At 42.5% G+C, this 16,372-nt stretch overlaps 1 protein-coding gene across 1 annotated transcript in view; it reads left to right on the top strand.

Annotated features, from left to right (window-relative positions):
- Positions 1–15,468, top strand: part of sptbn5 (spectrin, beta, non-erythrocytic 5) — a 72,553-nt gene extending 57,085 nt beyond the window's left edge. Inside the window, exons 74-80 of the mRNA XM_030759095.1 lie at positions 1,494–2,381; positions 2,454–2,522; positions 3,873–3,956; positions 5,325–5,416; positions 5,773–5,889; positions 12,941–13,137; positions 13,759–15,468. Of these exons, the coding sequence (XP_030614955.1) occupies positions 1,494–2,381; positions 2,454–2,522; positions 3,873–3,956; positions 5,325–5,416; positions 5,773–5,889; positions 12,941–13,137; positions 13,759–13,916 (1,605 nt within the window). The 3' untranslated portion in view covers positions 13,917–15,468. The remainder of the gene's footprint in view (positions 1–1,493; positions 2,382–2,453; positions 2,523–3,872; positions 3,957–5,324; positions 5,417–5,772; positions 5,890–12,940; positions 13,138–13,758) is intronic.
- Positions 15,469–16,372: the final 904 nt, after the last annotated feature.

The raw sequence follows: 16,372 nt of genomic DNA, 5'->3' as shown, positions 1-16,372 counted from the left end.
AGTCCCTGTCCCAAAGAAACCACACCCCAGCAGCCCCAATGACTTCAGGCCCATAGCACTCACCTCTGTGGTGATGAAGTGTTTTGAGAGACTCATCAAGACATTCATCACCTCCTCACTGCCCACCACCCTCGACCCACTACAGTTTGCATACCGGCCAGACAGATCCACAGATGACGCCATATCCTTCCTCCTCCACAAGACCCTTTCACACATAGACACTGGTAAGGGGAACTATGTGAGAGTGCTGTTTGTAGATTACAGCTCAGCATTCAACACCATAGTTCACTCCAGGCTGGTCTCTAAGCTGCTGGACCTGGGCCTGGGCCCATCCCTGTGCAGGTGGGTTCACAGCTTCCTGACCAGCAGACCACAGGTGGTACGAGTGGGTCACCTCACCTCATCCTCCCTCACCCTCAACACTGGATCCCCCCAAGGCTGTGTGCTCAGCCCTCTGCTGTACTCACTGTACACCCATGACTGCGAGGCCACGTCAGAGTCCAACGTCATCATCAAGTTTGCTGACGACACTGCTGTTGTGGGACTAATCTCTCACAATGAGGAGACAGCCTACAGGAGAGAGGTCTCCCGCCTGGAGAACTGGTGCCAGGAGAACCACCTCCTGCTCAACGTCAGCAAAACAAAGGAACTGATCGTGGACTTCAGCAGGAAGCAGCAGAGGGACTACCATCCACTTGTCATCAGTGGTGCTGAGGTGGAAAGAGTGGACACCTTCAAATACCTGGGAGTGACCATCTCATAGGACCTGTCCTGGACTCATCACATAAACATCACTGTGAAGAAGGCCAGACAGCGTCTCTACCTCCTCAGGCGGCTGAGAGACTTCAAGCTCCCACTCAAGGTGCTCAGGAACTTTTACACCTGCACCATCGAGAGCATCATGCGTGGGAGCATCACCACCTGGATGGGAAACTGCACCAAGCAGGACTTCATGGCCCTAAAAAGGGTGGTTCGTTCAGCTGAACGGACCATCAGAACCACCCTCCCCAACCTGCAGGACATTTACACCAAGCAGTGCAGGCTGAGGGCCATGAAGATCCTAAAACAGCCCAGCCACCCCGGACACTCTCTCTTCTCCCTGCTCCCATCAGGCCGGCGTTACCGCTGCCTGAGGACTAAGACTGAAAGGTTGAAGAAGAGTTTTTACCCACAAGCCATCCGTCTGCTCAACTCTGAGCCCTAACTGGACCATTATTGCACAATGTAAATATTATAATTTAAAAAGTGTGTATAGTGTATAGTATATAGAGTATAGTGTATAGTGTGAATTACTTTTTTTTATTTTTATTCTTCTTATTTATATGTGTGTGTATATAAGGTTGCAGGTACAAAATACATTTCACTGTGCATTGTACTGTGTATAACTGTGCATGTGACAAATAAACACTATCTTATCTTATCTTATCTTAAAAAGCATTGATTTTGATTTTTAAAGTGAACCCTATTAAAACATACTTTGTTTTTTATGGCAGAGGGAGAAGAGCCTGGGTCTTCATGGAAATGAGGAGAAAGACCTCCAGTACAGACGGCCTCCAGCTAGAGTTTCCTCCCTGAGGAGTAAACCATCGGAACCAAAAACCCCACGGATCTCCCCTAGAGATGTACATAGAGTCAGCAGTGGCAGGCAGACAGACAGAACAGTCAGACCGTCCATGCTTGAGAAGAAAACAGAAGCTCTTACCAGTTCTCCCAGCCCCCCTCTCAGCCCGTCGCTAGAACCTGGACTAGATTCAAAGAGACTCATTAGCAAAAATGCTCAGATAGAATCGTCTGACAGTCCTCCTGATGATTCCAGCCCCATCCCAACTGTTAAGCCCAGGAGAAGTCAAATCAGACACTCACACCCAGACTGTGACACTCCCCTCAGAGATTCAGCTGATTCCTCTTCACCACAACCTCCTCAGTCTCCTCCACCTTTATCTCCTAAACCACTTGAATCTCCACAGACCTCCATGTCCTCTTCACCGAAAGAGCCTCGGTCCAGCTCCAAACCTCCTCTGGCTCCAAAGCCCAGAATCTCCTCTACAGAGCAGGCGTTTGCCCGCCGCTCTGATCCACTGAACCATGCAGAGAAACCACCAGCTCCACCTGCCTCACCTCCAGCAATCAGACGGCTTGTTGCTCCCACTGAACCACCACCACCTCCACCACCAGTGGAAGAAAGATGTAATCTCCCTGAATCACCGATGCCCAGCCAGCATGATGCAGCTCCACGTACTGCTCACGACATTATGCCACCCGATTCCCTGACTGCTGCACCAATCACACGAGAGGACACTGAGACACCTGACCTTGCTCCTCCATCTCCTGGACAGCGACAAAAGACTTCAGATCTATCAGAGGGGCAACCTGAGCCTGAGGTACAAACTGTTTTATTCATTTAATTAATAATCATAATCAACCTCATGTTTTCACACCTGTTATACTGTCAGGTCGCAGCCGGGCAGCTACCGAGAATGGAGGGCACGCTGGAGATCAAACTGAAACAAGGAGGAAACAAGGTATGAGACACGCTACACATCTGCAGCTGATGATATGAAAGAAGGTGGTAGTTTGTAAAAATATTCTAAACTAAATTTCAAGGACATAAAAAGGTCCCAATGCCAATATTGAGGCAGGAAAAACATTCATGTCTGTTTGAACTCAAAGATCCACACAAAATGAATCAGTTGAGTACCACTAAATGTAAACTCCACAGAGGAGCTTTTAATTTGAAATCTATATGGTAAAGATCCTGGATATTTAGTTCAGGACTAAATTCTATAATTCGATAATGGTTTGTTCTATTTAAAATCTATCATTTTGCTCTATGTCAGTAACTTCTGCACCACCAACACTTTCTTTGTTTCAGTCTTTTCATTGAACATATATTTAAGAGATAAGAGCACTGGGAAGTACAACAGTTCTTTAGGCTTTAAGGGTTTTATCATGGAAATAGATAATCCACTGATAATAGAATACGGTAAAATAGAACCGATACACTGAAGTCAGCAGTATCAAATATACAGTGCTGAGGGTGATGAAAGACAACATTGCATGTCAGCTCGAGTCAATCAGAAAACAGTGACCCTGATTTAGGACAAAGGTACTGATTATTTAAAAAAAAAAAAAAGGAGAGCGAAGTCTAAGTCCTTATTAAGACCACGGTAACTGGTGGCCTTCGGAGCATAAACCCAGTATGCTTCTATTTGTTTAGTGTGTTTGATTTTATCTCTACCCGTCCATCAAACTTGATGGAAAAGAGAGCTAAAGGAGCCACTCGGTCTTCCAGGTAGTTTTTTGAAATTTTTGTGGACTTTGAGGAGCAAGTGAAAAGAAGAAAGATCTGGGAGCTAACACAGTAAGAACTCGTGCTCTTGCAGCTCTTGAGGACACAAGTTGTGATTTTTTTTTTTTTTTTTGCGGTATTGAGTAGCTGCTTAAAGGCTAGAGAAATGTTGTACTCATGATTGCCTTTAAAGGCCAAAGAAAATGATGCATATATTTAGTGTTGCATGCTTAAAGCAAGTGAAGGTAAGAGAGTGAATCACTCTTTTGTTATACTTGTATCTCCACACCTTGAAGAAGGTGCAAGCTGATACATATTGGTGTATTTTCCTTTAGCCCAGTAAAATAAAGGCCTTTCATTGCTTTTCCAAACCTACTTTGAGTGCCTGTAGTTGGATGTTTTTTCCATTTTCCTTTTTTTTTTTTTTTTGCCCCTGTACCCTTCCATGAGCCTTGGTAGTTTGAGGGACACCAGTGGCGCTCCTTTTATTTCCTTTTATTTATGAGAACATTTTTGGATTATGACGGCCTGTTTGTTGTGTTCACTGTTGAAAGCACTGGCTCATGCTCCTCTGTTGCTGCAGGGTCTGGAGCACTGGGAGGAGGTCTTTGCTGTTCTGCAGGGAGAGACTCTCAGCCTGTTTAAAGACACAGCAGCTGCTGCACAGGTAGAAAACATTAAACACCCACAAGACTACTGACAGCACTGGCTTAATGACATGCAGCAGCAGTTAGGGTTAAAACAAAGGAGTGAGTACTCTCCCCTGAGAGGTACTTTTAATCACTACACCACAGAAATGCAGAAAAAACAAAACAAAGCAGTATTTGTTTAAAGAGATGCAAAAATGCACTTTAATAAATAATATTAAATAATTCAGTCCTCATTTAGGATTTGAAAATCTATTTATGCTCTGAGTAGACATGAACTATAATCCATGCAGAAATAAAATTTAAAGGTTTTCAAACCTTGGAAGGCTTTTGGAAACTTTTCAAGTATGAAGCTTTTGATTTTATCCAAATCTGGAGAAGATCGTGACATTTTGAATTTATCCTGATAAAACTTTGTAGCAGTGTAGAGGGGCTCATATTAACAATCCATTAAAATTTGCCATCAAGGTCTTCAAGGGCAACGCCATAATTTATTGGTCAAAAATTGACAAAACACCTTAGAATTTAGAAACTATGATTTTTACAAGTGTGGTGTGTATTGTCATCATATGGAAAGTACCATATAAAGATTTAAAATGTCATGTCACATTTGACCTCTGACCTCTTGAAGTTCAATAGATTGATCTGAAGGTCAAATACTGTATAGAACTATTTAACACTATGTTTCTTACTGCCATTGTCAACATACAGGCATATAGGGAATGATATCTGGGGAGTCTAAATATTATGTTACTTTGGACCTCTGACCTCTTCTTCAAGGTCAAATAAGGTCAAACTTTCATAAAATGTCTTTTATCTTTAAAACTGCTTAAAATTCTACTGACTTTATTTGTTTTGGCAACATTTAGGAAATGATGCCTGCATATGAGGATTCTACATATCACGTTATAGTTTGCATTCTTAGAATAGCATATGAATCAGCGCGTTGTATTACAGGTCATTTCTGGGTTCATGGGATGTTCTTGGCAACAAGGGAGAGATCGCTTACATGTTTTGAAAACTCTTATTGGCTACCAGTGATGCCATCATTAAAATTATGGTGCATGTCTAATATGCAAAGTAAGTTAATGATGACATCACTGGTTATACAGTGGACATACAGCTTTATCTAGTTTGTTGGCGACAAACTCAAAATATTGCAAAATTCAAAGCACCTTGCTGCCAAAGCTGCTGTTTGTGGTCTTCAAACACAGATTAATTACTCATAGTTGAGCAGAGGTCACACATACTGTATCCTCAGTGTGTAGCAAAAAAGGAAATACTGTCCCTTATTTGTCTATAGGATGGATGATAACACAACAAATTCACATTCACTTTAATAATCTCACTGAGGCCCCACTGTTTGACCCTGTGCTGTGTTTCCACAGAGGACCTCTAGGTGGCCTCCTATCAACATAGTTGGAGCCGTCTGCAGGGAGAACTCCTATTACAGGAGGAAAGAGAACACATTCAAACTCATGTAAGAGCTGCAAGCTTCACGGACACATTGTAAACACAAGCACACCACAGCATTTGACACTGGAAAGCTGAGTTTAATGTTCATGCTAAATCCAGCTTCTTCATGCTATATGATTATCAGGACATTCAAGAGGAATATTAAACTTGATATTGGGCTAATTCTTTCATACTACTCTGAAACTGTATTATAAGTTGTAATTATGCATCGTTCTGCTGGATTTGAAATTTTGAGGATCACCGCTGAGGTTTATATAAATATATTCTCCACATATCATGCTTTTCTTTACATCATTACATGCAGTATTTTCTTAGAAAGGTTTATTTTTCTGTCCTTGTGTTGTGTTTTCTGTCCATCAGACTGGAGGATGGCAGTCAGTATGTGTTTGCAGCGTCCAGCAGGGAGCTCCAGCTGGTCTGGGTGAAGATGCTCCAGAACTGCCCCGAATCTGCCAGCAGCGACTCTGACGACTCCGGGTGAGCGCTGACTCATGGTTATTCATTTTAACGCAGTCAGGAGAATGCTTTTAGAAACACTTTCTTTCATTTTAAGGTGTGTTTGTGACTCTTACACTGTAATTGATTGCTCAGTTGCAGTCGATAATGTGAGATGTTTCAGCTAGTGGGGTTAAACATTATTCTAAAACAAGGAGATGTCCAGTTCTGTCTCCAGAGTCCTGCATTGGGGTCCTAATCCTGTCTGCCACACAGCGGTCCATGATCTCACATCTGCCCTTCTTTTAAGCTGACCCCAAATGTGTTCTATCTTTAAAGAAAGGAGTGTTAAGAGAAAGAGAATGAGCTGCCTAGTTAGTTAGAAATATACTGTATTATATAATAAGCTCACCTTATTCATGTCCAGTTTTTTACAAATCAGTACCTATTATCCATCACCTACTCCTACATAATGTTTGTGTAATCAAAGTAAACATCTGTCATGCTGCCCTTATCTGATTTACACAGAGTAAATGTTTCATCTCTGCTTTGTTTATTTTAAGTTGGGACGCAGACTGCATTTCCAAACAATTTTGCAGTTGTTGTGCATGATGACTACAATGATTGCAGCACTGCTGCTTGGACTGTTAGATTAGATGAGATGTAAGATGAGAGCATCCTAGCACTGGACTCTCTCACTGCCTATGCACACTGAAGGAGGCTGACTATACCCTGCATGTTAGTTCTCCGCCCTTGGAGGGGCCTGGGCAGCTGTGCCAGGGCTCTCTGGGTGGGGGACTCTGTGCGAAGGGGTATCGGTGAGAGGGATTTAGCCCGCAGTGCGAGATACACATCAAATGCTTGGAGCTGCTAGCTGCTTTTCTAGCTCTCAAGCATTTTTTTCAGGGCCTGATGGGCCAAGCACAGGTGTTACAATAGTAGTTTTTTTTTGCATAAACAGGCAGGTAGGGGACATGCTTCCTTCCCCTGTCAAAGCTGTCTCACTCTGTTGTTATGTTGCAGTGTTTTTCTGTCTTGCCCATTGAGAGGTCAGACTTGATAGCTAGAGGTGCAAAGGGCTTCATCTACCAGAGGTGTGTATGCCTGCAAATGTCAAGGGTTTGACCAATGGTGCCAGGACCGGATGTTCTCCTGTTCCAGCTGCTTTATTGCAGATGTTTGTTTTTTTTATTTTTAAAATTCTTGCAGGAACTGTTGGATAAGGGTCTTTCCTTTTCTACCATCTCTTCTGATGGTCTCAGGGTCATATTACGCCCAAATGCAGCATTATTACCTGAGATCATTCCTGCAGCTTATAGCGCTGTGGATTTTGAGCTTCTGAATTTTTGCTCCACTTGTTTCCCATCTGAGGAGCAGAGGAGGCTGCATTCCCTGTGTCCTGTTGGGGTGGGGTGGCTGTAGCTCAGTAGGTAGAGCAGGTCACCTACTGATTGGAAGGTCAGAGGTTCAATTCCTGGCTGCTCCAGGCTACGTGCCAATGTATCCTTGGGCAAGGTACTTAACCCCAAGTTGCTCTCCGACGCAACCGTCGGAGTATGAATGTTAGATAATTAAAGCACTTAGCTTAGTTAATATGGACGTGCTTGTATGAATGGGTGTGCATGGGTAAATGTAAAATGTGTTGTATAAGCCCTTTGAGTGCTCTGACTGAGTAGAAAAGCGCTATATACAGTAAGAGCTAGTCCTGTGCATGTGCTACATGCCTACACTGACCTCAATCAGGATGTGCGTTTATTTGACAAGTTGTTTGTCAGCATTGCTTATCCAACCAGAGTTAAAGCTTTGTCTAAACAGGGACTCTCCCACTGGATTGTGAGAGCCCTAACCCTTTTGTCTATTTCTGTTGTTTGGATGGGACAGCCCCTTCGGTGGCTCGTCTTATCTTTTCTGCTGGGTCTGCCATACACTAGCGTGCTGGTGGTCTGACTCCAGTTTGGTGGATGCTCTGAGGAGTTTGCGTGTATGTCCCATGTGTTGTACTGAGTGAATTGACTAAAAAGAGTATGGACCATTATAACTATAACTTCTGTTCCCTGAAGGAGAGGAATGAGGTACAACTCCAAGCGCGGGGCTCAGTAAAGAACACCTGTCAAACTGAGGGATGACTTTGATGACAGGGATCAAACGGGGCCTCACATAGGTCATTACAGGTCATCTGCCTTAATAGCATGAATAGAGCTATCTTCAGCCAGGACACATGGCATGATATCCCATGTGTGTTATATCCCGTTCCTCTAATTCAGAGAACAGAAATTACAGTCATAACATTTTGTTTTCATCATCTTTTTGACTGGAGTTCTTTCAGCAAAGTCTTATCTTCAATATGTGGAAACATGACCAACTATTAAAGAGTTAGGTCATTATACTAGATAATGATAATATTAAAGAACACATGAAACAAAGTCTTCATTCAGGTGACCTTAAGCCATCCAATAGTTATCCTGCTATAGGTTCAGGCTGCTGAGTATGGTTCTCTTTGAGAGCGTTTCCTCTTTAAAGATAATTCTTCTTGCCCAGAGTCACCAAATGCTTGTATATAGTGGTTGGTTGGATGAATAGAATTCATTACAGGGTCTTTACTTACAATATAAAACACCTTGAGATGACTCTTATAACATTTTCTAGTCTTAATGACCACTCAAAACACTATACAAGCCACAGTGCTTTATTCTACACACTTTAAACACTCTAACTCACATCCACGCCCAGTTTAGAATCACCATATAACCTAACATATATGTCTTTGAAGCACTTCTGCTAATTTTTTTTTTTTAATTCTCATTGGTCTAGTGGCATCCAGGGGGAGGCACTATGCATATTGTTATACAGGTTGTTTGACTGTCAACTAAGAATTCAAGATTGAAAAACTGAAATTACACACTTAGGATATTCAGAGCTACAGAATGTTCTTATGAAGGGATTTTACATTTATGGTCATGGGGGTAACTGTTAAAGACCTGAGGCATTAGAATTGTTATAGAGGTAGTCTATGCCTGATAATAGTTTGAGGTACTTTTTTTGTAATGATCAAAGTGTGGTTCAAAGAATAAAGTACATAAAGAATGTGAGCACACATTCAGTGTCAGATTTCAGATTTTTCTGTGATATTTTAGCTATGTAGTCAGTCATAATATTCCTACTTTGCTCCTGTGAATTTTCTTATTAAAATGAGTTGCTGGAATAAACAGAGAGCATAGCAGGCATGTTTTTGGGGTCAGAGAGGATGGCTGTCATTCACACATGTTTGATGGAGTTTCAGACTGGAATGGTTTCCTTCAAACTGTGTAAGGTAATTTGACTTTGACTTTCACATCTACCTATTCACACTGTGCACTGTAGGGACACTGGGCACCTCTGAGGTGGGTGAGAGGCCAAAGAAATGAAACTCCCCGCCAACAGGATTTTTCTTTAATGAGATACTTGGACAAGGTGAATTACATTCAGCGGGCACACAATGGTGGAAAAACACATGGTGGCACAGGACACAGCTATGGCTCTATTCAGCTGTCATGCATTGCATCTGCTTTAGTTTGCTGCATGGTGATGAAATATGGAGCACTGCAGTGGCTGCATGACTACAGCAGTCATAAAATACACTGACAAAGGGATTTCTGTGGGACAGATTGAGCATGTTTATTTAACAGGTGTAGAAATAGACATGTAAAAAGAACATGCTGTGGTTTTCACAGCAGTTAGTGGTGGGGCTATTTGTTGAGGAACTGAATGCTAAAGTCCTGAGTTCAGGGATTGTTGGTTTGAACTGTGACCTAACCAAAGACTGTTTAAAAGAACTGGATGTAACCTTTGGGCTAAAAAGTAAATCCATTATACTGATACTTTAAACTTGCATTCTTTTGAATAGCCAGTAAGGACCTTCCAAAGGATTTTCTGTCCTCAATCACTTGTTTTAAGTCTTTTTCAAAACAGCATTTTGTAAATTATGGTCATCCGTCCTTCCTCCCAGTAGGACATGCCCAGAACACCTCACGCAAGTGGCACCCAGGAGATATCCTAGGCAGATTCTTAAACCACCTCAAAGGTCTCCTTTCGATGTGGAGTAGTGGCTCTACTCTGAGCCCCTCTTGAATGACTGCACTCTTCACCCTATCTCCAAGGGAGAGGCCAGCCACCCTCTCATTTCCGCCACTTGATCTCGGTCGACTGGAAAAGCAACAGCTTCACTTTTGGACTGGTGCAGCATTCGCATTACTGCAGCCACAGCCCCAATCCGTCTGTCAGTCTCTCGCTACCCTCTTCCCTCACTTGAGAACAAGACCCTGAGATACTTAAACTCCTCCACTTGGGGCAGCCACCCTTTTCCAACTGGCCTCATACATGAAGGTGCTAATTCTCATACCTGCCACTTCCCATTTGAATATCCTTGAGGGGATAAAGAGCTGATCCAGCATTCTGTGACCAGGATGAAAACTACATTGTTCCTCCTGAGTCTGAAGTTTAGCTAATGGACGAATTCTTTCCAGCACCCTGGTGTAGACCTTCCTGGAGAGGGAGAGGAGTGTGCGCCCCCCTATAGTTGGAGCACATCCTTCAGTCCCTCTTCTTAAAGATGGGAACTGCCACCCCAGTCTGCTAATCCAGAGGTACTGCCCCAGATTTCCATGCAATGTTGCAGAGGTGTGTCAACCAAGACAGCCCAGCAACATACAGAGCTTTCAGGAACTCAGGGCGAATCTCATCCACCCTCTGCCACCAAGGAGTTATTTAACTACCTCAGTGACCTCACCCTCAGTGATGGGCGAGTTGTGCCCCCACATCCCCAGACTCTGCTTCCTCTACAGAAGGGATGTTAATGGGATTAAGGAGGTCTTCAATGTATTCCTTTCACCACCTCAGTTGAAGTCGGCAGTGGCCCAACCGCACTATAAACTGTGTGATTAGAGAACTGCTTTCCTGTTCTGAGTTGCCTGAGCGTTTTGCCAGAATTGCTTCAAGGCAGTCCAAAAGTCTTTTTCTATGGCCTCATCAAACTCCTCCCCCACCCCGGTTTTGCTTCAGCCACCCGAGCTGCATCCCACTTGGCCTGCCATTACCCGTAAGCTCCCTCCGAAGTTCAACAGGCTAACCAACCCCGATAGGACTCCTCCTTCAGCTTGATAGATCCCTTCACCAATGGTATCCACCATCTGGTTCGGGGATTACCACTACAACAGGCACCAAACACCTAGCTCAGCTTCTCTCTTCACCTGAGTGTCCACAGCCACAGATCTGATAATATGATTACAAAATCAGTCATTGACCTGCGACATAGGGTGTTCTGTGCCACGGACATCCTTATCGATAATTATGGCCATGTTTACAGTTAAACACAAACAAAGCAAGGTATGCTATCTGCTGGCTCCCCAGTGAATAACAATTCCTTACTGTATGGGTGTGGATAGTGTCTTTATTGTCTTTTCAATTATGGTCACTTCTCTCCCTAAAAAAACATGATTGGCTTCATAACGGTTGTCCACAAACTAAGATGTATTTCATGGAGTCTACATTGAGTACTTCTATATAGCCTGTGATCGTAACACTATTGTTAGCTACATTCAAATGGTCACTGGATGGACTGGTAACTAGTTACTACTTAATACATGCTCAAGAATACAGGCAGCACAGCTCACAAGCACTGGTCTAGTGCTTCTCAGCAGGCTTCCAGAAGTTAGCTAAGAGAAGAGAGAAGAGGGAAGTGGGTTTTTAAAGGAGGGTAGCCTTAAAAATTACTGTAATAGGTCTCCCTTTAAGTAGAAAGCCTACATCTAAGCTCTCCCGCTGAATACAGCCAAATACTAGTTTGAGAATCATGTAAAATAATAACTAAGAGTCGGACACAGTTTGTATAATGACGCAGTTTCCCTCCTGCTCTCTGATGGAGACAGTCGCGTTCTATCTCTCTCCCTGCCCTCCCCATCTCTCCTGCTTGCTGTAAGAGCGTCTCTTACACACTGTCGGAATAAGAATAAGATTAAGAGCAACATGGATCTAAACCTGTATTCTAAACACCAATTATCGAATTTTCTCCACTATGAGATCGGGGAAAGGGGAGCCTGCGTGTCCGAGTGGAACAGACCTAGTTGGATATGTCATCGATTCTTGGAGCTCGTGGAGACCTGTGTGCTTCTCAGCTCTGGAGATTGAGGACGTGGAAGACGTGTACATATTCGGCTATTTGGTAGTGGTATCTCTTCTGTTTGGGCTCAGAGGATACCTGATTTACCGTACAAACTCAGACTCAAAGCCTGGTGGACCTGAGCCGTAAAGTGGACGGGTAGTCCAGCTGAGAACGTGCTCGCAGGCGGGAGGGATTAGATCTGGAGATAAGGTTCGGTTCTGCACGGTAAGGACGGTAACTAATGAATTTGGAATATTGGATTTACTGAATGGGTTCCCCAGTGAAACTGAAGGCTGTTGGAAAAAAACAAGCAGCCTGTTCCAAAACAACATCTGCATTATCAGGAATTTGGCTCCCTAGCCGGCCTTGGGCTGGTAATCATATCTCTCCAGGACAATGTGCGAAGGCCGCTCTTCCCCTCAGCCCTCTCTGTGATTTTTGTGAGCTGGATCTGGCGTACCACGGCCGCTGATGAACTTCCATCACTATCAGTGAACTGTTTTGGCTAGGAGCTGGCATCTGGCTCCACAATGCCCTGACCCTCTCATCTCCGTCTGCATTCCCCTCCTGCCCCCCCTCCCCACCATATTGCTATCCTGGCTTTAAATGTGCAAATATGCTTTGCTAAGGTGGTTTTTTTTGGACCCTGGTATGGCTCATCTTGAGCACTGTACCAGTTGACTTTTTTTATACCTAACTACCCCATGATGTGTGTTTGTTTCCTTTTCCGGGGACTGATTGTAGCAGCGGTGCCAGAGTGGCTGCGGCTGCGGACACCCATCTCCCCTATGTTAGTCTTGTCTGTTCTTCTCTGGATGGTTGTTCCCATCGCAATTTCGTTATATTATGACGGAATGTCGTTATATAATTTGTTGTATAATGATTAATTTTGTTGTATGTATAATGACAATAAATTTCTATTCTATTCTATTCTATTCTATACTTGTTGCTACTCAGGAGAGCGTCATCCGTCAACCTCAGTTTGGAGAAGCTGGCTGAGTCTCCAGATGATTTGTCCTTGACCAAGCCTCTCGACAGAAGACCTGAGAGCCTGGAGAGACAGTTATCGTCAGAGGGCCAACCTCCACCTAAACCCCCCCATACCTACTACAACAGACATACCTACCCTGAAGGAGGGGAGTTCAGGACAGAAGGTGAGATGGCACAGCAAATTTAACTGGTTTTAAATACTTGTTTAAGTCAGTTGCCAACAGAAATACTGAAAAAAAAACAAAAAAACATATCAAACACAGATTTGTATGACTATGCGACCCCATGAGGGCCAAGCAAACAGACTGGTGTAAAGTGTGCATTTAAATGGAAGCGGTGGTGCTATGAACACCCTTTTACCGTATGTTAGGCAAGCCTTGGACCAATGCCAGCTGATGTGTGCACTGACTTTTACAGGGTTTATTTGCACATCACTGCAGAAAACATACCCCAGAGCCTGTTCCACACCATTACACACTGTTTCAAGGATCAGTGTCATTTCCAGAAACTGTAGCAAGTGTGCACACACCCATTACAGGCTTCAAGTCAAAACGCAACTTGGGAGTCTGAGTTTACGTCTTTGCTGAAGATTTTATGAACACAAGCTCTTTTTTAAAAACAGAACCAGATAAATTTTAATTCTGTTTTGAATCATTTGAATTTGGAATCTATGGGTTACTATAACACAGCACTGAACAGCAGTTAGACTACAGGAAATGTCTCTCTTTGCAACTCTGAAAAATCTGTGTGGATATTTGGTCTGATCATAACTTTCTGCACTGCAGGTACACGGAGTCTCCAAAGGCAGTCACCATCAGGGTCTCCTCCTGCTACTCCTGACTCTCAGGATCCCCCCACTGTCACCCCCCAAGTAACAGAGGACACCCTGAACAAAGAAAAGCCAAAAATTAACGTCTTCAGAAAGTTTTTTGCTAAGAAGTAGCACTTTAGTTTCCATCCATACATCTTGTGATGCAGATTTGGAATATTTTTTTTACCATCAACAATAAGGATATCAAATCTTGACGTGACTTTGCAGGGAGTTTCATAGAAATCATTTTATGCTGTGGTTCACGTGCACTTATGTGAACGATAACAGAAATGAATAAATAAAAGAAAAAGAAGAACACTAACAAGAGGAGCCTATAGAGAATTTATAAAGGAATCTTGAAAAATCAAATATGTTTGGAACAACAATGCATCCACATCCCAATTCTGATTGTAAAAGCTGCCAGACAAGACAGGCTTTTTTTAAAAAAGGGGGAAAAAAGAGATTATTTTCTCTTATCAAGTGCCTCCAGTTAATATGTTTGTAGAATGATTATTGTTTCATGAATTTGGATGTAAGGAAGTTATAACCTTCATAGCTGGATTAGTTTAAGAGGAGTTTATAAAACAATGGGTCATAACACATGGGAACTCCAAGAACTTTGATTGGCTGCTTGTTTTCCTGGATGCCTGTAACAGCATGATACAGATGTCGGTTATTAGTAACAAACATCTAACAAAGAGACCACCCTGCAAACTTTCTGCTCACTGCAATCAGTTCTGTGTATGAATCATTGTGAACAAAGCAGTCGTTCAGCAGTCGCATGAATCAATGAAAGAATTTGATCAGTCAGGCCCTGCAGATCAGACATTCTGTGTACAAACATGGAAGGGTAATATAAATCACTGCAGATGAAAATGCCATAATCTTTTTCTTTTCTTTTTTTTTTTACTATAGTTCTAACTGAAGTAAAAATAGCAAAAAAAGAGATTCTGAGGAAGGATTAGCAGAAACATTGGGCACAAAGGTGGCTTAGATTTAGATTTGGAAAAGCACTTTTACACCATGGCCACAGTAAGGAAGCCTGTTGTCTCTCATCTGAAGATTTGAAGCAGCCAGCAGGTCAGCAGTTCTGCAGCAGATGTTAATGATGTGTTTACATCATTCCTAATGAGAATCCGCTCTCGGCCTGATCCCAAACAGTTTAGAGTGACTCAATGTGAAGAGTTTGACTGCACGACATGATCGCTACTTCATCAAAATTGACACTTGCTCTCATACAGAATGATTGACAGCAAATCAATTCAAGCAAATTTGTCACATTTAGCTGGAGAAAAGGTTTGCAAAGGCATCGTTCAGCAGAGACGATGCTCTGCATTTTCAAACAAAGAGCTTTGGTGAGTGATTCAACTCCATTTATTTATTAATGAGCAACAAATCCAAACATCTTTAGTCTCATCTTCTCCTCCATTCAATCAGATCAATAAGTGAATCAATAAAAATAATGAGTCAGATTGAAACTTGAAGAAATCATTTGGGAAATGAAATTAAACTCAGTTGAAGTGCTCAAGTGAGAGTCATTAAGACAAACTGAATAAAAAAACATGACATAACTTCATCATTTATTTGTGCTGTTTCTGCAGATCAGACTTAGACAATGTTACTTATCTTTTTCTTTACTGGTTTGATTGCTCTAAGATTGTTCAGCTACAGCGCTTTACAGATGCTCATTGATGTCACTGAATTGCTTTAATAAAATGTATCCATGTTTCATTATAGACCATTATTGACCTCATGCTGCTGTCATTCATTCTCCCCTCCCCCCTTCCTCTCACTGGAGTTCTGGTAATGAGTGGCCACATGTTAAAACTCCATCTGTGTATTGACTCATGGCACCAATATGATTACATGTTCAGAGGTCATCTGCCTGGGCTTCAAGGGTCACACAGACAACACTTCACTGCAAAGCTGCAGTGACCTTCATCACCTTAGATTTAAAGTCTGTTGCACTGGAGGTGGTCTCCTGACTTCATTGAGCATCACTGAAATTGTTTGAATACTTAAATATCTACAGAGAAAATGGTTACGGCTAATTATCGTGCGTCAACCTTTGAAAAATCTGAAAAATCTTAGGCACATCGCAGCCATGTGTGACAAGGAGGATGCTAAGGATGGGGTGGGATGGAGGCAGATGATCCACTGTGATGATGTTTTTGCTTCAAAAATGCCGGTGAAGCATTGTCATCACCCTGCTGTTCAGGTGGCCAATTTTCAACTTTGTGAACTTGAGAATGATGTGACCTAGGATGTCCAAATTCAAACACCATAGATGCATCTACTAGAAGTCTCAGATGAGTTTAAATCTTGGCCATCCTGAACTCAAAGTCAAGGTCAGAGGTCAAGTTTTCTGAAAATCTTGTGAATGCGAAAAATTGGTAACAGTGTGACCTGGGATGTTCAAATTGAGGCCATAGAGGCATCTACTGAAAATCTCAGAGAACTTAGTTCTTACTATAATAATGCCAATCATAGAAAGTGACAGTATTCTCAGTGGTTTATATTTATTATAATTTTAGCATTTCTTATTCCAGGGTCTTACTTAGTCATTTGCTTTTGAATTGATTTGGTGA

Source organism: Archocentrus centrarchus, chromosome 22 (assembly GCF_007364275.1).
Source record: "Archocentrus centrarchus isolate MPI-CPG fArcCen1 chromosome 22, fArcCen1, whole genome shotgun sequence".
NCBI classification, from domain to species: domain Eukaryota; kingdom Metazoa; phylum Chordata; class Actinopteri; order Cichliformes; family Cichlidae; genus Archocentrus; species Archocentrus centrarchus.
The sequence above is the reverse complement of the archived record's forward strand: the minus strand, read 5'-3'. Positions and strand labels throughout refer to the sequence as shown.